General features: G+C 37.5%; 1 protein-coding gene across 6 annotated transcripts in view; it reads right to left on the reverse strand.

The window, feature by feature from the left end:
* Positions 1-23715, reverse strand: part of Nme7 (NME/NM23 family member 7) — a 126490-nt gene that overhangs the window by 77971 nt on the left and 24804 nt on the right. For 4 of the 6 annotated variants that reach the window (XM_021227932.2, XM_021227931.2, XM_013114304.3 and 1 more), the window contains 6 exons: positions 22316-22423; positions 19790-19956; positions 11132-11242; positions 8638-8688; positions 7005-7212; positions 4599-4704 (listed from right to left, as the gene is read on the reverse strand). In XM_021227932.2, the coding sequence (XP_021083591.1) occupies positions 4599-4704; positions 7005-7212; positions 8638-8688; positions 11132-11242; positions 19790-19956; positions 22316-22318 (646 nt within the window). In that variant the 5' untranslated portion in view covers positions 22319-22423. The remainder of the gene's footprint in view (positions 1-4598; positions 4705-7004; positions 7213-8637; positions 8689-11131; positions 11243-19789; positions 19957-22315; positions 22424-23715) is intronic. The other 2 variants (XM_040737382.1, XM_040737381.1) reach the window with 1 other exon arrangement.

Consider the following 23715-nt stretch of genomic DNA (forward strand, 5'->3'; position numbering starts at 1 on the left):
GTGAAGACAGAGCCCACAGAATGGGAGAGAAGAACCTTTGCCAGCTAGACATCTGACAGATTAATATTCAGAATACACAGGAACCCCCAAAACAAAGAATCGAGAAACCAAATGACCCTACAGATCTGAACAGGGAGCTCTCAAAAGAAGAAATAAGAATAGTTAAGAAATATCTTTTAAAGTATTCAACATCCTGGTCAATTGAGGAAATGCAAATTAAAAACCATTTTATCTTTTCATAGACAGAATAGCTAAGATCAAGAAAACAACTGACAATAAATGTTAGCAAGGATGCCAGCGGTTGCAAACTGGTGTAGACACTATGGAAGTCAGCGTGGAGAATTCTCAAAAAGCTAAATGCAGATCTACCATATGTCTCAACTTTATTACTCCTTGGCATATGCCTAAAGGGCTCGATGATAGCTAGGAAATGGAAACAACATAAATGTCCTTCGATTTACAAATGATTAATGAAAATGTGGTACATACATACTATGGAATATTATTAAGCTGTCATGAAAAATGAAATCATGAAGTTTGCAGGTAAAACTATGGAACTGACAAAAATGGAACTGGAAAATATACTAAATGGGGTAACCCAGACTCAGAAAGACAAACACCATATGTTCTCTTATCTGTGGATCCTAGCTCTGAATCTTTAGATGTATGATATTCCAACCCTAAAGTGTGGTATGAACTTTGCAGTCTCCATCAGGTCACTGCAAAGTCAGAAGAGCCCATCCTAGACAGTTTTCCAATGGCCTCTCCACAGCATCAAGGCTGTGCTCTTCCTTACAGGTTAGGTAGTGGGCAGGAAACCTACTGCAGGTTTCTATGTTATCAGGTACTCAGGAATTCTGAAGGAAGTCAGGGTTCAACACATTCCATTTCAGTCCTTCTCCAACCAGATGCTCCCTTTTAAATCTTTGCCTCTGTCTAGAGTAGCCCATGAGTAAAAATCAATATATCAGTGTAAGGGATCATTACAGAATGAGATAAATACAAAAAAAAATGACAGGGTCACAAAATTTTGACATAAGACTTCAAACTTTCAGTTTCATTATTAACACAGAGAATTGAACTAATCACAAATTCCAAAACAATCACAAAGTATCACTGTAATTCAAGTTTAGAAATAAAAGAAAAAAGTTATTAAAAACCCTAAAATACCAAAATTCATTCTGGCACCTGAGAAGATTTTAATTAATTTTATGTTAAATCAATTAATTTTAATGTTTTCAAGCTTGAAAAGTAGATGGGACTGTGGCACAATAGCAAAGCCCTTGTCTAGTTTAAGCACAGCCCTGGGTTGCATTCCTAGTTCCAAAGAGAAAAGACAGATGAAAAGAATAGTTCTAACCAGAATTATTTAAATGCATATAAGTAAAAAATTATATGCACATTTGCAATAAAGTTTAGCATCTTGACATAGTCATTAATTAATATATTTTATTAGATCTCACTTATGTTTACCTGTGTGGCTTAAGTTATATAGCTAGTATTTATCCTAATCTTGCTTTATTTTACATTAGTATCACATTTGTTTCTTTATAAAAAATTTAAGCAGGAGATGAGGATTTATCTCAATGATAGAGTGCTTGCCAAGCAAGTGGAAGGCCCTGGGTTTGGTCCTCAGATTAAATCAGACAGATACCTAACTGAATAAAACACATTACGATGCTGAAGTTGAGAAATTTAAGTAAGAATTTGCTTCCTCACATTCAAACCAGTGTTATGTTTATACAGTGTTATGCTATGTTATGTATGTGCAGATGTAAAATCTATGAAAAATTTTGCATACCATTTACAAATATATACCTATTTATAAATATATACCACTCCAAGGCAGAAAATTCATATATGTACATCATATATAAACAGACATTCTTAGGGATTTATATGTGTTATGTTACATATATGTATGTATGTATGTATATGCACATTTGCATATATGTATACATATATGGCTGGGCTGGAAAAGTAAGTGCTGCCTTAACTGGAAATTTATAGGGAGCACACAAATATAGTGATAAATTTAATCTGAAGACTGGAGAGATGACTCAGAGGTTAAGAGCACAGGCTGCTTTTCCAGAGGTCCTGAGCTCAATTCCCAGCAAGCACATAGTGGCTCCCAAGCATGTATAATGAGATCTGGTGTTATCTTCAGTCACACAGGCATACATGAGGACAGAACACTGTATACATAATAAATAAATACATCTTAAAAAATAAATTTGATGTGAGACTTTAGACTGTACTTCATTATTACCACAGAGGTTGTTGGCCATCTACATTGCTATCATTTCCTGTGAAAATTTACCAGCCATGTGATGTTTGAGTTTTTGTTGATGTTGAGAACATGAAAATTAGAAACACAGGGTTTTCATGGTAGCATATGCCTCTTAGGCCAGCACACTCAGTAGACAGGAGGATCAGGATTTCAAGGTCATCCTGAGCTACAGAGTGAGTTTCAGGTCAGCCTGGGTGAAATGGGACCCTGTCTCAAACAAACACAACCAGAACAGAACACTTTGGATCCTGGGCTTCCTGTTCTACATTAAGGAAAACAATCTCAATCTCTCAGGACTGCAGCTAGCTTGCTTGGAAAAGAAAGACAACTCTACCTACATGGCATCCTCGTCCCGCCCACTCAAACAGATGATGTCTAAGGCTTTGACCACTCCTGCTATCTGGCAGAGTGGTAACTAACATATGTGTTTATTACCCATCATGCATGGAAATGCCCCACAATTATGTTCCCAAAGACCAGTATGTGGATAAAGCACTTTCTAAATAATTAAAGATGCATTAATTATGCATAAGATCTGTAAGGTTCATATCCTCTCAACCAATAATATGACTTCTAAAAAACGTAGCCAGAGGAAATGATTGGAAATACCATCAAATATTTATGTAAAAAGATATTCTTCAAAATCTTTATTTTTACCCTCTTATTGAAAATACATTTTTTCTCATACAATATATCCGGATTATAGTTTCCCCTCCCTTGACTCCTCCCAGTTGCTCCCAACTCCCTTTCCTACCAGGATCCACCTTTCTCTCATTAGAAAAGAACAGGCTTCTAAGGGACAACAAAAAAAAAAAAAACAAAATAATAAGATACAACAAAAACCATCACATCAAAGTTAGACCAGATAAACCAGCAGAAGACAAGAAGCACAAAAGAAGGCACGAGTTATTCTTAATAAAAAACCAGAAACAATCCAAGTATCCAAATACAGTACATATGACTGTTATGGAATATTCAATCAGTAATTAAAATATTCATGAAGTCTCAAAGAAAGACCCAATGCTCATAAAATTGAAATTACAGCAACAGAATAGAGACATACATCTCAGCTACATTATGCTCATATTTATGTATCATATGTGCATACACACACAAATGCAGGAAAAATACATCAAAATATTAACAATGAGAAGTCTAGTATTAGGAAGCAGTTTTCAGTTTTTGCAACAAGGTCTTGCTATATATATAGTCCAGGTTGGTCTGAAAATCCCTATGTAGCTCAGGATGACTTAAATAACATGATTGTCCTGCCTCAGACTTTGAGTGCTAGAATTACAAGTGTGTACCAGCATGCCTGATTTGGGTAAATTTTTATTGTCTCATAAACAAATATGTATATGCAATTTCCAAGTTTTTGTACTGTATGTATGCTTAGACTACATAAAAACTATGCTCAATTCTGCATATTACTCAGTATATTCTTGTCTTCAAGGAATATCTTTTAAATTTAACATCTCATTTCTAAAACAACTTAGAGTAACTGATAGAGATGAACACAACAGACTCAAACACATGAAGAAACAGATGGAAACAAGAAATGAACTTGCATACTCTCAGTGTACACAACACATATGTGTGTGTGTGACATAGACACACATAAATATGGATATTCATGTCCATCAAAGAACTGTTTCAGATATAGAGAATTGGAGGGAACATCCTCAACTTTTTCAGGGAAGATGTGCTCTGGGTGTAATAAACACTGTTTAATTTTTTAAATATTCATTTTATGTGTATGAGTGTTTTGCCTGCATGTAGGTATGTGCAACATGTGCATGTCTGGTGTTCTCTAGGTCAGAAGACAGCATCAGATTCCATATAACAGGAGTGTGGATAGTTGGGAGCTACCATGTGGGTGCTGGGAACTGAACCTGGTCCCTTGCAAGAACAACTGCACTTAACTGATGAGTCATTTCTCCAGACCTATGAACAATGCTTCATATATGTACTTGGAATGCTATTTAAGTGAAGAGAGTGAACCTATTATATGGTTGGAAAGACAGAAGGATAGTTAGAAGGCAAGGAAGCAAGATCTGTTCAAAGCATGAATGAGTATGACCATGATCAACAGCCAAAGGAACAGTTACTAAGAATGCACAAATACCAAAATAAAGACAGAAAGTTAGACAGATGTATCTCTAAATGTTGCCTTGATTCATGTACTTTCAAAGAAAAAACTGAAATGCTAATGTATACTTTAATTTCATCATGTAAAACACAGCAAGAAAACAAACATTGACAAAATAAGCTATTATAATTAATAAAACATGTACAACATAGCACTTACCTTCACTAATGGCATGGGGCTTAATAATGCAACAGGTACAGTCAGTAAATTTAGCAGTGTTTGCTGGTCCACAGCCTCCACTTGAAGGGAAAAATAATTCCATTTCCTGTAGATACAGAAAGATGAGAAAAGATGATCTCCTATCTGAAACTTGCAGAATATTTCTGAAGATATACAATTACTTTTAAAGTTTCATGATATAAATTCTATTTCCAATTTTTTAAATGTGAATTTGCAGACTGAGTAGCTTAGCTTCATTTCAGCATTTAACAATCAGAACATGCAAACAGTATTATAGCAAATGTGAAGACCTCATTGTGTGACCTCTATTATAAGTGGCAGTCTTCAACAAATTCTGAGAACTGGAAAAAAATACGAAGTTCTTATGTTTCCAAAAGTATAGTTCATAAATACAGTTTAATATTAAACTTAAAAAATAAAATATAAAAAAGTTAAAACAAGGGCATCCTTATAAAAACAGAAAAATGAATAATTTACAATAGTTCTATTATTAATCAAAATGAGCAACATATTATGGCCTGATTCACACAGTAGTTATTGCTTTGCTCAAAGCTCATTAAACCAAGAAGTCAGCAATCTGAATGAACCAAAGATGTTCATATTAGTCAGTTATTTTAATTACTTAAATGCTGTCCCTAAGCTTTCAGCACTATTCTTTCCACTATATTCTCCATAAAAACCTCTGTTCCAGGCTCCAAAACATTTGCCAGTGAACACAGAACTATCTGAATGCTATCACCTCTAGAAAAATTTCCCTGACGCTCCCAAACAGTGCCATACATTCATGACAGCTGTGACTTGTCAGCAACCAAATCATACATTTGAAGAAAAGAACCAACTTGCAGAGCCTAGTAACTTCCAAAACACCTAAAACAAAACCTGCCTCAGAGTTAGTATTTTCTTTTCTCTGAATTTATACTTGAAAGAGCAAGTCTACCATTCAGGAGGCAGAGGCAGAGAGGCAGACAGACAGAGGCAGGAGGTCCACTGGTAGTACAAGTCCACCTGTCCTATATAATAAGTTCCAGGTCAATATGGATACACAGTGAGACCCTGACTCAAATTTACAATAAAATAAATCAAAGCTATACTAAGGAACTTTCATACTTCATTAGTGTACATTAAATTATATAGAATAATAGGCCTCATGGGATATTTGCATAGAAATTCAACATACCCTGTGATCCTATCCAGTTCCATATTACCCCCCTTACTCTTTCCTCTATCCTCCCCAGCCTCTTCTCTAACCGTCTCCCTTCTATTCTGAGGTGCAAATACTTCTTTAAAACAGAAGTAAGAGGGAGGAGAACTTACTCAAATACTGTATGTTTCAGTGATTCTATTGGCAGGACATTATAAAAGAATAATTAACTAATATTATTGACTATTAGCCTGCTTTTGTCACTATAAGCCAATCTTTAAAATTTTATACAGATTCATACATTATTTTTTCTATCTTCTTTCACTCAAAAAATATTTTGAGATTCACTCCCTGTAATCCATCCTTTCTTCCTTCCTTCCTTCCTTTTGACAATAATATGCCATGTATGGCTACAGCATGGCTTGTTCATTTGTTCATCTGCTGGACATTTGTGATATCTCTAGTTTGGGTTATTACAAATAAGCTGTTAAAACACTCAAATCCAATCTTCTATTGAAGCTGCTTACAGGATAATTCTCACTATTATTATTTTGTTGTTGTTGTTGCTAAGACTTAGATTTCATTCTTTTTTTTAAAGAAAGAAACTTTTTTGCTTTGAAATTACGTCTATCTGTCTGCCCGCCATGCAGGCCAGAGGCCCAAGAACAACTTACAGGAATAAATTCTCGCCTTCCACCACAGAGGCCCCCGTTAACAAACTCAGGACACCAAGTGTTGATACAAGCGCCTTTACCCACTAAGCCACCCTGCTGGTCCAAGACTTCTTGCATCTTCACACATGCTGCACGCTCAATGTATTTCTAGTGTTTCCCCTAGACTCCTACTTAGCTAACAACACTACATGGTCTGAATTACAGACTACTCCAATGAAGCCTTCTTTTGGAATAGCTACTTACTACAGATCTGTAGACTAGGATTCTTAATTGAATTCAGTCACCAACATGAGACTCAGCATTTATGCCTTTACATATAAAGAAGTATGGCAACAAATGGCAGACTTGGAGAAAACTGCACTCTGCTGTGACCAACCCAACTAATATAAAGAAGAGGCGTGCTTTGAACCACTCATTACTTGACCCTAGGAAAATGTCAAAAGTTGTTTGCCACCACTACATCAGCTGTTTAAATCCTCCCAAAGTCCTCAGTTGGAGAAATATTTTATTCTGACATAAAACAAATTTCCCAAACAAAGCAGAAGAAAAATATTTCTTAAAAGAACTTACTCTGGCAGCAGATGCAAAAGAATCAGGGCCATGAGCTGCGTTTCTTATGCCATCTGTCCCAAAGAGGGCTCTGATGCTTCCGGGGGCATCTGTACGGGCTAAGCCAGGGTTTGCCGGTCCAAGCAATCTTTTCCACTCACATATGGCATCATCTCTTAAAATCTCCATGGCAATAACAGGCCCACTTGCAATAAACTGGACCAGTTCGCTAGGAAACAGGGAAGAGTCTGAATTACTTCTCCACTCTGTCAATCTAGACACCTGCCTTAACAATGAAGATAACTTTTTGTTGTTGTTGTTTGTTTGTTTGTTTTTTTTTTTTTGGTTTTTCGAGACAGGGTTTCTTTGTATTGTTTTGGAGGCTGTCGGTCCAGCCTGGCCTCGAACTCACAGAGATCCGCCTGCCTCTGCCTCCCGAGTGCTGGGATTAAAGGCATGCGCCACCACCGCCCGGCTGAAGATAACTTTTGAACATCAGTAATTTCAGGGTCTAGGATTTCTGGGCACAGTGAATTCAATATGGGCAGTGCAAAACCCTCATCTCATGAATGGATCTAGTTTGCTACAAAATCATTACAGAACTTATGTCAGGTTCACTACTGTTTACAAAGGGAAAGGCCTGTTGAATTCTGATATTTCACTAACTTGAAATGCATACTGTTGATCTAAGTTGCTCAAACTTTCTGCATAAGAACTGCATGTAAGATATTAAACTAGGAATTATGATTCAGTGTTATAAAAACAAAGAACTTAAAACAAAGGATAATTGCCAAAAAAGGTATATGATAATTCTAACAAAGCTTAGAAGTATTTTCTAATATCTGATTAAGCTATAATATAGTAGTTTTATTAAATAAAGTTCTTCTTTTTAAAAAAGTTATTCTATGTATAGTATCAAATAATATGCCTACTGTAGCAGATTGGCTAAATTTCATTTGTCTTTATTAGAAATATAGAGGGGAAAGTGGGGAGAGCAGGAAGAGAGGAGGGAGGGGGAACTGGGATTGGAATGTAAAAATTAATTAATAAAAAAAGTTAAAAAAAGAAATATAGATATTCCCTTGTCAATAGCTATGTACATTATTCACTTTAATTACATCCAAAAATTTTTATAATCAATTCAATTTCTAGCAAATAGTATTAGCTATTAGCCATTTCGAGAGGAACAAAATATGTGTCAAATTATTTAGTTCTCTATCATTTTATACATATACTTTACCAAAATAAAGACCTTAAAAGCACAACAAAATTCCCAGCATAAAATATAATTATAAGCCCGGCATTGGTGGCCCATGCCTTTAATCCCAGCACTTGATAGGCAGAGGCAAGAGAATCTCCGTGAGTCTGGTCTACAGAGCTAGTTCCAGGAGAGCTAGGACTGTTGCACAGAGAAACTGTCTCGAAAAACAAAAACAAAAACAAACTATATATATATATGTATATATATATATATATGTAATATATATAATTACAAACACATTTTCAATTCAATGAAATATAAAAGGATGCTTCTTAAAACTTAACTAAGCAATCCATGTGTTTCTGATTAAGGTTCAAGTATTTAGTGGTATATAAGAAGTCTTTCTAGTAAAAGTGTAGAAAAAACAATTTTAGTCCCTAAGTAAGCACCTACTTATAAAAAGGCCTTGAGTGGTTGTCTACATGAAAGTCTGTTGCTTCTTTCCTGTAAAATAAGCAAAATAACAATAGTCAAGATTTCTTAAAATAGTAACTTTAGCTTATATTAATAAAACAAAGTTTCGATTAAAACACGCACACAGAAACACGCACGCACGCACGCATAGCGTCTGTATATAAATTAAGCTTTTTTTCACCAAATAGCATATCTCAAGCATGGTTCCTATGGATGCTGAGATATAATATTAAATAAGAGGATATTTTTATTTTTTATTAATGTTACACTTCATCTGTCTTCCATTTCATCAGCATTTCACTGGATTCTCAATACAATTAAATCAATAAGAATGTATGTTATTTAAAGTCTAAACAATTTGTGTTAAAAAATGAAGAGACATATTCTAATTCAAAACTTAGAATTAATTTTAAACTTTAGAGTTTTGGCCACAGCTCACTTTACTTTTGTCATCTACTGGAAATAAACCTAGGGTCTCACTCATGTCACAGAACACTCTCTCCACTGCTGAGAGACATCCCAAGACCCTGAATTTCCTAATTTAGTAGTTTTTGATTAGTTATGAGTAATACCTCTTCAAGGAATAGATCTGTATGTTCATATTTTTTAAACTGCTTGACAAATTATGCATACTAAAATCTACATTTCCACTAAAGGTATCTGTAGAGACAATAAAATGATACTATAATCTACTCCGGTAAGCTTGAAGGTCTAAAAGCTTTCTTTGCCCACCAAAATCAGGTGTCTTCTTATAACTGTGTAGCTTTCTTGTTGTGTTTAAAAAGAATTTATACTATGTAACAAATATATATATGTAAACATCAATCCATTTTTTACAATTTTTGTTAATTTATTTTAAATGTACAGGATTTAGCCTGTATGTCTGTTTACCACATGCATGCAGTACACTTAGTGATCCAGAAGAGGGTGGCAGATCACTTGGGATTGGAGTTACAGATGGTTGTGAGCCACCACAGGGGTGCTGAGAACTGAACCTGGTCCTCTGGAAGAGCAGCCTGTGCTCTTCACTGATGAGCCATCTCTATAGCCCCCTCAACTATTTTGTAAAGTAGCAAATAAACTACAAGTGTTTGCTAACAAAAAAGAAAAATAATCAACCTTTAGGCTTGAGAATTAATTTTGTGAACAATGCTTTTAAGATCTTTTAATCATCCATAGCTAGGGAGGTTTAGAGCACTATGGGAAACCTACTGTTGTTGTTTAGCTAAATTGACAAGGTGTCAAGCTGTCTTCTCTGCAATTATGTTTACACCCACAGACAAATGCCGCTCTCAAAGGTCTTGCTCAGATGAGTCTTTCCAGTGAACAGTGATGAATGCAAAGATTCTAGGATAATCAAGGTACTGAGACAAGAGACAGCTGAGTGCTGAGCCCGAAGCAAGATATTTATACCATACACTCTATGGCTCAGGGAGAATCACAGAAGAAGAAAGGGTGGAACGAATAAAAGAGATGGCAGGTAGGAAGAAGAGTTGCAAAATGTTATCTGTTGAGCATGACACAGCCCCTGCAATCATGAACTCACAGCTGCAGTCATTGCCCACACTGGACCTGAGCATGAGTGGAACTGTCAAAAGCAGCGTAAGTTAAGTATTGCATACTCTGCTCTACTTTTATATAATGGGAGCTCCATTTGTTGTCTCCACCAGCATCACCTCAATTGACAAAGTTGTACCATAGAATGAGGACTATATGATAAAAAATTCTAATCTTCATGGGAATCTTATAAGACCCCCACAATACACAGTTCATCACTGACAAAATAATTGCTGTGTTACATCAGTTCATTTATTTCTGTCCTGCCTTGAATTGGAGGACATTGACACTGAAGAGAACGGAGTCACATTTCTCTATTCGTTGACACTGTCAATACTTTGTTACCATTCCCATGATAAGGAAAACTTTATCCTGGGATCATAATTTTTTTAATAGAAAAGGCTTATTAGGATAAGTCTTATTTTCATTAATTACTTTAAAAAATATCTAATTAGGTTAAGCCATATTGCTTTTTAGAGAAGTAAACAGGCATATTGACATACACATTAAGATGAGTTAAGTGTAAATAAACATTTCCAAATGCATCCCTTTCAGGAACCAGAATTAACAGAAATCAGTGGATGGCCACATCCTCTATTATTTTCATACAGTACATTATTCTTACATAGAAGAGACTATGTCAGGAATTGATGTTATGAAAGCAAACAGAGTTATGGAAGTCAACACAACTAAATGAGGGCTATGTAATCTGACAACTGCTAGTTACCTAGAGGTAGGTCTATGTTTAAGTAGCTAATTATCTATTGTCTTGCTTCTTCATGGTAGTCTATATTTGCCATTTAGTGAAAGGCGTTTGTTTTGTTTTGTGGGCTCTTTGTTTTTTACTTTTATTTATTTAAAAATTATGGGACAGATAAATGGAAACATAACTGAAAACAAGAAGCACATTAATTACCTTGAAAGTGTCATCATTCGGAGTTTGGTTATAGTAAATCCACTTTTGTTTATCATTTCAATTATTTCTCCAGCTTTTGATACTGCATCTGGTTTGATCAGGGCTAATGTTCTGTAAGAAATAAAGAATGGATTTGACAATTAAAATAGTCCTCTAGTTTTTATTTATGATTCCAAGCAGTCATTTTCTTAACAACCATATAAGACCATTACTATCCAAATTAAAAATGTAGGGAAGTGTGTTAAAGGTATCTCTTAAAAACTTACATAAAGCCAGAGGACCTGAGTTCAATTTCCATGGTGGTTTACAACCATCTATAAACCATCTATAATGAGATCTGGTGCCTTCTTCTGGCCTACAGGCATACATGCAGGTAGAACATTGTATACATAATAAATAAATATAAAAAACTTACATAAAGATAACTATTTCCCAAAAGAAATCAAAGTAAGCTAAATCTTATTGTTAAAAAGCAAGAGACTGGATGTGGTAGCAAACCCCTTTAGTTCCAACACCCAGGAGGCAAGGGACGTAGATCTCTATTGTGAGCTTCAGGTTAGCTTGGTCTACATAGAGTTCCAGGCCAGTCAACAATATATAACAATATTCTACATATAAAAAATAAAATACGAGGAAGTGGTGGAAGAATAGAAGAAAATACATAGGAAGGAGCAATAAAAATTGCTATTTTTATTACATTTACTTATTTTTCATGTGTGATTATATGTGTGTGAGCATGAGCATTTCATGCAAGGAGGCCAGAGGGCAACTTGTGAGAGTCAGCTCTCTTCTACCATGTGAGTCTCAGGGATACAACTCAGTCCTCTGGCTTGATGGGAAATGCCTTTAACTGCTATCTCATCAGCCCTAAAATAATGTGTGTGTGTGTGTGTGTGTGTGTGTGTGTGTGTGTGTTTAAATACCCAAATTAGAAAATGTGGGTGTTTAAGATGCTTATGTTATAGGACTTTTTTATATAGAGAACTAACTCCCAGGATTGCCCTAGATATACTAGAAATTTAGTGTTAGCTCTCTAATGATTTAAACTTATGCCTGTCATGTTTTCTCAGTTAAGCACTGACTCAAAAGTAAAAATTCTTCTACTAGGTCTCTATTCATGGCAAGGTTGAAACACAAAGACCCAAATGCCCTCTCACCCAACAACACGTGTCAATATCATATGCCATGGTAGCCTTTAAACATGAATCATGCTTTTACTTCCAAAAAGTTCCACCAGCCCTGCTGTGTCCAGCAAGCTCCCACAGCCATCTCCTTGCTAGCACGAAACCAAGCACCTATTATATGTAGTAGGTGGCAGTTCAAGAGAAAACAGTATGAAATCCTTTAGGATAAATTAACTTTCTCAATGAACAGTGAGAAAACAGATTGGTCAGCCTTTACCAAGGCACACAGGATGTAGATATTGAAAAACAACAATCCTCCCAGAGCCACAGAGAAGAACATCTTTCATGGACATCACACTCTAAACAAACTGCAGCAAGCTTGTCTGTGAGAAGACAATCAGCAGCCTGCCATTGAACAACATCCTAGATAACACAGTGTGAACACTGTGCAAGGGGCATGTCAGTTCTGTGCCAGGCCCTCTGAACGCAGAACTTACAGGAATAAACACACTCATCTATAAAAACATTTCAGAATGTACTCATGCTTGTTCTAAGTACGTAACAACCCATTTTAAATAACAACCAATTTGTGATTTCTCTTATGCTCTCTTTGCAAGCATAAAGTATGTGCTCACTTTTCACAGATAAAGGACAACAAAACACATTCTGTGAATGATTCATCTGGTAACAACAGCAAAGCTGTTCAGAGAAATCCTTCTAGTGAAGACATTTTGTTGTTGTTGCCGTTGTTATTGTTTTTGTTTTTCAAGACAAGGTTTCTCTGTGTATCCCTGGCTACCCAGGAACTCACTCTGTAGACCAGGCTGGCCTCCAACTCAGAGATTCACCCACACGTGCCTTCCAAGTCCTGGGATTAAAGGCATGCACCACCATTGCCTGGCTGAAAACTTTTTATCACATGAGTAATACTTATTGGAAGGAAGCAAGGAAGGAAGGGAAGAAGGGAGGGAGGAAGGGAGAGAGGAAGCAAGGAAGGAATCTTGCTATATATAACCTTGAATTTTCAACCCTCCTGTCTGAGCTTCCTGAGTGCTAGAATTACAGACATGTACTGCCATGCCAAGAACCTTTCAAATCATTTTTTAAGGCAGAGATGAGTTGACTAGCTAGTAAATAACTATTAAGAAAGTTTGTACTACAAGGTCTGGAAAAGGTGAGAATCACTGTTACTTTTGACTTGCCAGCACGGCCTCTGGCAATCTGAACTTTACTATACACTGCAGTACTAGAGGAGGAAATAGACTATAACAGATGATCATTCCTAAAATAGTTTGGACCAATTCTACAACTTCAGGGCAAGCCAGAAGGCATGTGTTCACATCACACAGGTTCAGAACTAAAACAGAAAGTTTAATTACACTTTTAAATTGTGTGTGTGTGTGTGTATGTGTGTGTGTGTGTGTGTGTCTGTGTCTGTCTGTCTGTCTGTGGGTGCACACATTGTGGTATACATCTGGAGATCAGAGGACAGTCTGAGAGGCTCAATTCTTTCCTTCTACCATATGGGTCCCAGGACTCAAACTCAGGTCTTAAGACTTAGCAGCTGTCACCTTTACCCACTGAGCATCTCACCAGCCCTAGAACTTAAATATTTGAACTTGGATAACAGATAACGGCCATCCCTCTAGGAAATAGACAGAAACAACAGCTCCTCCCCCAGAGCAAAGAAACTGTATTCTGTCCCTCAAGTAATTCAGCACAAACACACAGACATACCTATCATACACATTTATGCAATACTCCCACATATATAAACATAATAATCACCACATAAAGATAATACGAGAGATGGGGGCGGGCATTAACATAAGGAAGAAATACCAAAGAAGAGATAAAGACTTACAAGCCAATAAATACTTCAGATTCTGGTGCTACGGGTTTTGCAACAATAATTTAGAGGGGAATGCAGACAAAATAGGCTGAAAGGATCACAAAATGATGCAATGTTGAAAAGATAAATAAGAACGTTGTTGGGGGAGATAAACTGATAACGTGACCCCTGTGTGGATGTGGGGTTACAATGATGGTAGGATTCAGGAAACTCTCAACCTCAATGACTGCGAATGCTGGGAAAGCAGAGGGAGCAGGTTACTGAGTAAAACAGAGCTCCATCTTGAATTTGTTAATTTTTAAGAACCTGTGGAAAATCCAGGTGGAACTGTTCAGAAACCGATGAACACATGGTTTTGCAGCTGGGGTGGAAGATAACTTGAACAGAAACATGCAGATGCATCCGAGGACTGAGCAGAATCTCCAGTGGTAACATAAGAAGAGGGAGCCCATGGATAGAGCTGCATTAATGACGACTGTCTGAGTTAAGCAAACATTTGCAATTACTTGATGTACTTACACATTCAAAAGAGAGTTATGTCTTTCTCCTTGAGCCCAGCAAGCCATCTTTCGACTCCTTCTAAGCACAGATACCACCCTCAATGCAGCGTGGAATACTAACACTACTTCTCAGGGCAATGGGTGCATAAGACAGCTGAGATTCCTGGACTCAAAACTTTATTCAAGTCACCCAAATGACTGCTATTATTTACTACCCAGCTGCAGTTAGAAAAGAATCAGAAGAGACAATGGTGAAATAATTTAAGCCAATATATATACTACTGCATGCATTTTCATTAACTACAAAGGCCAAATCCTTCAAATGATTATGCACATTAAAGTATATCCAGTTTAAAATTTCATTCCACCCAACAGCTTTAGAAGTGTAGCAAAAAATGGATACATTTTGGAGTAAAAAAAAAAAAACAGAGTTTGTTTCCTTTTACTGTCTAGATATGTGACTGGCCAACGGACTTTACTATTTCATTCCTCACAAATCAGAGTTAAAGACAGAAGTAACAATTGTTAGGACCAGTTTTACTTTTATTTGGCTCCAGTGAGACTATGAATCCCAGCTTCTCAGTACCTCTGCTAATTTAAATGAAAACCTAAAGTTGTCGTGAGCTGAGATGAGTATGCACAGTGCCCATCACCGTGACTAACTGTCGGTTTCTGTTGCTGGGATGAAACACCATGAGTAAAAAGCAAGTTGAGGAGAAAAAGGTTTATTTGGTTTACCCTTTCATATCATTCATTGTTCATCATTTAAGGAAATCAGAACAGGAACTCAAACAGGGCTGGAAACTGGAGTCAGGAGCTGGTGCAGAGGCCACAGAGGAGTGATATTTACTGGCTTGCTCCTCATGGCTTTCTCAGCCTGCTTTCTGTACCCAGGACCAGCAGCCCAGGGATGACATCACCCACAGTGGGCAGGACCCTCCCACAGCAATCGTTAATTAAGAAAATGCTTCACAGCTGGATCTTATAAGGCATTTTTCTCAATTGAGGTTTCCTCCTTTCAGGTGACTTTAGCTTGTGACGAGCTTACATAAAACTAGCCAGGACACTTGGATATATTATTATCCACAGTGAGTGAAAGCTATAGATATTTATTAATCACAAAAGGGATTATAGAGGCTGAAGATATGGCTCAGTAGGTCAAGTTCTTGCCACACAAGCATGAGGGCCTGAGTTAAAAACTAAGCATGGTGGTTGTGCGCTTGTAATCCTAGCACAAGGGAGGAAGAAACAGGCGGATGCCTGATGCTTTGTGGCCACAGTCTAACCAATCAGTGAGCTCCAGATTCAGTCAGACACCCTGTCTGAATAAATAAATAAAGCACAGAGTGATAGAGGAAGATTCCCAGTGTCAACTCTGACCTACACACACACACACACACACACACACACACACACACACACACACACACACACACACACGAGTGCACACATACAGGCATGTACTCCCACACGACCGCATGGAGTTACAGCCGCTATTTCTTTACTCTCATTGACTTTTAACATCAGATCTCATTAGAATAAATGATGCCTCTTGGTCTAGTACTGTAGGCCTTCCCAACTTAACAGTTGCCCTTTGATGGTCTCCCACGACACAATCACTCTACATTTGACCGTTACCTCCTGTTCACTACACCTCAAGAATTAGAAAGAGACTGTAAAGAAAGGATAAGGAAGTCACAGAAAGAAATACCCTACTCTACAGAGGCTACAGCAGATACTAGGCACTCAACTATTTTGGTAGTAGGCATTAAGAAATGACTTGACTGATTTTTTGTTTTTTCATTTTGAGTTAAGTAGTTTCTGGAACTTTTCTAAACATACAATCTTAACTTCCAACAATGATCCCCAATGTTAAGAACTACAACAATAACTACATATGCACAACAACAAAAAACAACCCAAAAACCTTTCAACCAATAAATCTCCAAAATTAGACCAAAGAAAGATGAAGGAATTAAAATTTCATTTCCAACATATTTAATCTATTCCCAGAATGTTGCAGTTCATAAATGTGGACACTGAATAATTAAAATGCCATTTTCTTAACACTGGAAATCAGTTTTCAGAAGAGAGTTATTATTAAGTCATTTTTTTCCTATAAAGCTTGATTTTTAGTTGCATCTCCAGTTGGTTTGGTTTCTTTCTGACCAAACCAAAACCAAAGAAGATCAGGAATGCAAGCAATAAGGAAAGAATAAAAGGCACACGTGGGGCTCAGAACTACAGTTTATCCACCTCCCAGAGAAGCCATGTCATCCCTGGACACTTGTCCTTTAAGACCCATGTGGAAAGGCTTAGTCCCAAGCTTATAGTTCTATGGTAGAATTTGCAGGGGGTGTTGTTCTGGGAGGTGTTGGGCAGCAGACTGCCTTTACTTTTCTGTCCTGAGGTGAAGAGCCTCCTCCTCCACTCAGTATCCCATCATGGTGTGTTGTTCTGGGAGGTGTTGGGCAGCAGACTGTCTTTACTTTTCTGTCCTGAGGTGAAGAGCCTCCTCCTCCACTCAGTATCCCATCATAGTGTGTTGTATTGCTGAGCCCAACACAGTGAGGTCAACCAGTCATAGGATGAAAGCTCCAAAACAATGAGGCAAATTAACCTTTCTATTTAGCCTTTCTCTTTATACGATGCCTTATCTCATTTGTTAACTAAAGCAAGCTAGTGCAATAGCAGGGAGGGATGAGGAAGGCAGGAATGTCTGCCAGTCATCTTACCCCTTCATTTACGATGACATAATCCCACTCATTCATTCATTCATTCATTCAATAAAGGTTTGCAGGACCATTGTGAACAAGAGACAGATTGGCTTCTCTGCATCCCAGTTTTTTCCTACAGTTTCTTTTCTTTTTTCATTTTTACATTCATTGTCTTTTGTTAGTCATGTCTTCAACCCTTATTAGACATGCTAGTTCTATGACTAAGCTCAATAACAGACATTAGTGACAAACAGCTTTAACTTCCTTATCAGTTAGATCAAAAGTCATATCTTGAGAATAGAAAGGAAATACAAAAAAAAAAGCAGATAAACGAGTTTGCAATTTATTAATTCAATTGACACAGATTAGGCACTTGCAATGTCTAAAAGGATTTGCTCAGTGACATAAAAGACATAAAAATGAAGTAAAACAGGATGAGAAGAACCATTTCCAGGTCCTATCTAGCCTCCTATGTATAAATTCTCGTGTCTTTTTGTTTTTCAGGTGTTAAAATTTATTTTAGTTATTGCACAAAGCAATGGGTTCCACTACCACACTTTCATAATATACAACATTAACTTTGCTCATCTAACACCCCTTAGCCACCTCCACATCCCTCCTTCTCAGGTTGGTCCCCTTTCATAAATATATATTCCATTTGACAATGCTAGTGTCTTCTCACAAGCGTCACCTGGCTTACACTTTGGATGGGGCTCTGTCCCTCCCTGCTCCCACCCTTCCTGCCAGCTCTGCCAGGGAGCCACGGTGGAGCAGTGTGCTGCACACTCCTTCCCACTGGGTAGCCCTTTTTTCCCCCCACACTTTACAGTTGACATCATTCTCTTTAAAAAAATGTTTTAGTGACATTTTCGTGTCATTATACTCTGTTCTTTTTCACATCGTGCTGCCCTCCCCAATGGTGACTCATTTCTTAGTACCATTCCCTTCCCGCCAATAGTCTCTGCTTTCATGACATATATATTCTATTACAATTTCTTGTTCCCCACTCCCCATTCTCTCCTCCATAGTTTCCTTTCTACACTCTATCATCTATCCACCCATCCATCCATCCATCCATCCATCCATATTCCACATTTTAAAGAAGGCATATGATATCTATTGTCAGTCTAGCTTATTTCATTTAACATAATGACTTCCAGTTCTAACCTCTTTTTTGCAGATGTCAGAATTTCACTCTTTGTAGCTGAATAAAATTCCCCCAAACAAGTTATTTCTCTCTTTGTGATTCCGATGTTCTCCAGATCTTCCTCTCTTTGGAACAGAGTCTATCCTTTGTTATCTTGGTTTGTTTCACTTAGCGCATCTCCTTGAGGCAGCTTCTCATCCAGATGTCTCTAAAGCTTCCATTCTTGTGGACTTGGACAGTCTCTGAGTTTTATTTATTTGATTATTTATTTATTTGGGTTTTTTGAAACAGGATTTCTCTGTGTAACAGTTCTTGCCATCCTGGAACGCACTCTGTAAGCCAGGCTTGAACCCACAGATCCAACTGCCTCTGCCTCCTGAGTGCTTGGATTAAAGACCATTACCCGTCTTATTTTATTTTTTAAGGAGGGATCTCATGTAACCCAAGCTGACCTAAGACTCCCTATGTAACCTCATATGACCTTGAACTCTGATCTTTCTACCTCTACTTCCCAAGTGCTGGGATGACAGACATGTGCCACTGCCCCCAGTTTTACACAGTGCTGGTGCTCAAACCCAGAACTTTAGGGCTTTATCCATTCTAGACACGCTACCAACTGAGCTACATCCCCAGCCTTCTTTACTCCATTTCTATTAATCACGTACACTATTTCCTATCCATACCTATTATTAACATAATTAGTAGGATCATTATTTTAGTAATTAAATTTTTTTAAGTTTTAGCCACCAACTTATTCAAGCAAAACAACAGTTCTTCTCAACTTAAGATAGGATTTCCTGCCTTTGTATCTTTCTTTACACTCATTCCTTTGGCTAGCATTTGATCACAGCTCATCTAACTGCGTGATAATTCAATTATCGTTTATCAACACCCAACAACTCCACAAAGCCTTCAGTTTTGCAAGAAAAAACTTCGTTGTCTTCTGAGTTTACAGTAACTCATGCATCATTACTTCCTCTCTCCCAAAGCTGTTTATCCTTAGGAAGAACAGTTTATGCTCAAATAGTCTTACGTTTTAGTGAGAAATTTTTTTAAAAAATGATAGCGTGTGTAAAAACTTTATATCTCCCCCCAAAATAATCACATCCCAAGACTACAGATATCATTTTGTTATTCTAATCATTAACAAATCCTAAATCAGTTCCAAACTATTAAAAAAGAATGTTATAACATTATATTGGGTCACTGGAAAAAATGGTACACTGTGAAAACACAGTTGAGAAACAGAAATCAGAAGTTAGTAGCCAAAGTCATACATAATGTTTCAATGGAAAAGATGACATAACTGTTTTCTTACTTCTCTTTTCTACTGCCCAGTTGGCGAGCTGTGTATTGGTCCCCATAGTCAATCAACACCAGTTGTCGAGAAAAGACATTCACTTTGTTGCCTATAAATAAATCTTCCAAGCGCAGGTTCTCATACTTGGTCCGCTTTAAGAAGGTGCGACGATTCTTTACATCATGCTAGAACCAAACATGATGAAACATATAAGTAAAGAATGTTAACCTTACTGGGAAGTAGTGACAGTTTTCCACTTGTTTATCTTACCAGAGATAGCTATACCCTTTTACTTTTTCACTACACATATAAACCATATTTTATACTATAAATCTCTATTTCCAAATCCAATTTAGTAATAATAAAAATATATACTTTAAAATACCCTGAATAGACTTATTTTAACCAAACTGCTTCAGTAACTCAACACCTATGAACCACAGAGACAGTCATATTCTCCCATTCCTTAATTTTACATATGCATTCCAATACTGAAAAAGCTCATTAAAACTTGTATTTTACTTAAATATGTGTATACATGTGTGTCACTGTCTATGTGGGTGTGTGCATGTGAGTGCAGGCGCACAGGAGCTGCAGCTGTACACTGCCTAACTCTTAAAGATGCGGAAGTGCTAGGAGCCACACCTGGGACCTAAAAGAGCAGCAAACACTGTTAGCTGAGCCGCCTCTCTAGACCCTCCACTCCCAAATAGGCTGACTTTTTAAAGAAATTACCAGTGAAGGGATGCAAAGAAAGGGACCCTCTGAGATCCTCTTCAATTAGACTTTTTATACAGAAACTAACTTTTAATAATAATATCTGTTACTATAACCATTACCTATAACCACTCATCAAATATGGATTAATCTAAAACCCCAGTTGTCCCACTTCAGTTTGGGGTCTCTCTGTCTATCACTATCTGTGTGTGTGTATGTGTTATGCATGCATGTTCATGTATGTGCATCTAGGTAGGTGTACATGCATACATGAGAAGGCCAGCGGAAGTTGTCTGGTGTCTTTCTCTGTCATTTCTCACCTTATTCTATTGACACAGGGTCTCTCACTAAACATGAAGTTTTCTGGTTAAGCTAGACTAGCTGGCCAGAGAGCTCTGGGGAGCTGCCTGTCTCTGCAACTCAATGTTGATGTAATCACATGGAACAAGGCCCAGCTGTTACGTAGGCACTTAATGTTCAAGCTTAGACCTTCATGCTTTCACAGCCAGTGTTATTACCCACGGAGAGTGCCTCTCTAGGTTTGTTTGTTTTGAGAAAAGATCTTGCTATATAGCTTAGGTGACCTTGAACTTGTGAATCACCTGCTTCAACCTCCTAAATATTGAAATTAAAGTCAAATGTCACCAATTTTAAGCTGTTCCTATATGTTTAATGTCAAAAAAGTTGTGAAAAATTTGGTTAGAAATCTGCAACAAGGTTGGGTGTGAAGGTGCACATTTATAACCCCATTTGAGATGATGCAGGATTGTAAGTGAGAAGCTATTCTACACTGTGTGGTAGAATTCTGTCTGCCTCATAACTCAGAAAAAAAAATACCAGCAGAAAGCTGTCTTCATGCATTGATATATTAATGACCGCCGAGAAACAAGGATCCCAATAAAAATATATCTTCAGAAGTAGTTGGTTACTCCCACACCTTCGGGCCACTATTACATCAGTGTACCCTGCAAGCTGTGTGTGCCAATGTCTCTATCTCAATGTCTGTATGTGTTTCCCGTGCATTTCCCTTTGGCTTTCTTTTTCCTATTTGTTTTGTCATATTCTGATTTATTTTTATTTTGTTTTTTAGACACGTGTTTATATTCTAATGAAAGAGAGAAAGAAAGGGTGTGATGGGAAGATGGGAAAATTTGGAAGGAGTAATCAGAATATATTGCATGAAAAAAATCTGTTTTCAATTAAAAAGAAAAAATATATTTTTCAAATGCAAGATCAAAATCAACCTACTAGAGGCAGTCTTATTCTCTCCCTGTCCCATAAAAAATAACTTTGCAAAAAAGGCTATTTATCAGTGTGTGAGCTCCCATGTATGAGCAGACTTCCATGAACATGCTTGGAAGCCAAAGGAGAACTTCAGGTCTTGTTTTCAGAAGTTGTACACCTTACTTTTATTTGTTTTGTTTTTTGTTTGGGGGAGGTTTTTTGTTTGTTTGGTTGGTTTTGTTTTAAGACAGAGTCTCACTAGGTAGCCCAAGCTGGCCTGGAACTTTCTATGTAAACCAAGCTGGCCACAACCAAAGACTGGCCAGGTTTCTGCCTCCTGAGTGCTTGATTAAAGATTTGCACCACCATACCTGCTTCACCTTGCCTTCTGAGACAGGACTTCTCACTGGACCTGGGGCTTACCCATTCAGCTAGACAATCTAGCCAGTAAGTCCCACATCTCTACTGGAATTACACAGTGCTGGATTACAGGCAGGCACTACCTTGCCTGGCTTTTCCCGGCTGCTGAGCATCAGACTCAGGTCGTCAGGCTTGCACAGCCAGCACTTTACCAACTGAGCCATGGTTCTAGCCCTCATTTACCATTTCAACAGATCCATCTGCAGGGTAAAACAGGAGCTCATAGCGTCGGAGCAGTGAAGCGTTGGGATCATACCACTCTGCAAGGAAAGCAAACCTCTCACTCTGATTCTGTGAAGAAAAGAATTTTATCACTGTCATATAGCACATAAGCACTCCTGTAAGTCATACAAAAAGAAAATGAGGATACCAAATACTGGTACAGGCCAATCTTTGTGATTATAATGAATTGTTCTTAGAAATCTGTCCTGCTAGACCAACAGTCAAGCACTGAGCAAAACTCCTGGAATCCAGTTTCAGAAAGGAAGGAGTGATGAACAAAAGGGTCAAGGCCATGCTGGGAAAACCCACAGAAACAGCTGACCTGAGCAAGTGGAAATTCATGGACCACAGTCTGACAGTCTGGAGCCAACATAGGACCAAACCAGGCCCCCTGAATGTGGGTGTCAGCTAGGAGGACTGGGCAGTCTATGGGGCCTCTGGCAGTGGAACCAGGATGTATCCCTAGTGCGTAAATGGACATTGAGAGCCCATTTCCCATGGAGGGATAATCTCTTAGTCTAGATACACAGAGGAGGGCCTAGGCCCTGCCTCAAATGACTTGTCAGATTTCAATGATCCCTCATGAAAGGCCTCACTCTCCCTGGGGAATGGGATGGGGGGGGTCGTTGGGGATATGGGAGGGAGAGGGAACTGGGATTGATATGTAAAATAAGATTGTTTCTAATTTAACATATATATATACATATTACATATATACATACATACATACATACATACATATATATATATATATATATATATATATATATATATATATATAAAATCTGTCCTGCTGGTTTCTGGTTAAATACCCTTAGGTCTTTCAAAGGTGCATTTAATATTTGTTTCATGGCCATTCAATGTCCTAATTCAGTCAGCAATCTTGGAACATGAGTCCCTGATATGACTACTTTAACAACATACTTAAGAACATAGTTGTTCTGAAGTCAAGTTGACTTAAAAACTGTCATAAGTTGTCAAGGGACTCCAGGTTTTCATATCCCAAACTTGGAAATTTATCAAGTTTAGACTATTGATTGTCACTGATGCTGTAAATGCTCCTTCTCTCCTTAGTCATTTTACAGTTAATATCATTTTGTAGAAACCTATTGTTTCTACAAAAGCATTTACCTCTGAGAAACAGAATCAAGCCAGGCCTTCAACATATTACTCTCTGATACATACGCACCAAACAGAAAACCACAATGATTTCCACTATTTCCAAGTTTCAAGCACTCCAAATCTCTTATGTATGACCTCTTACCGTCAATAGAAATTTAAAAAAAATACATAAGAGCAATCATGGAACACTGGAGAGATGATGGTTCAGCGGTTAAGAGCACTGGCTGCTCTTCCAGAGG

This window comes from Mesocricetus auratus, unplaced genomic scaffold (genome assembly GCF_017639785.1).
Source record: "Mesocricetus auratus isolate SY011 unplaced genomic scaffold, BCM_Maur_2.0 Super-Scaffold_100676, whole genome shotgun sequence".
Lineage (NCBI taxonomy): Eukaryota > Metazoa > Chordata > Mammalia > Rodentia > Cricetidae > Mesocricetus > Mesocricetus auratus.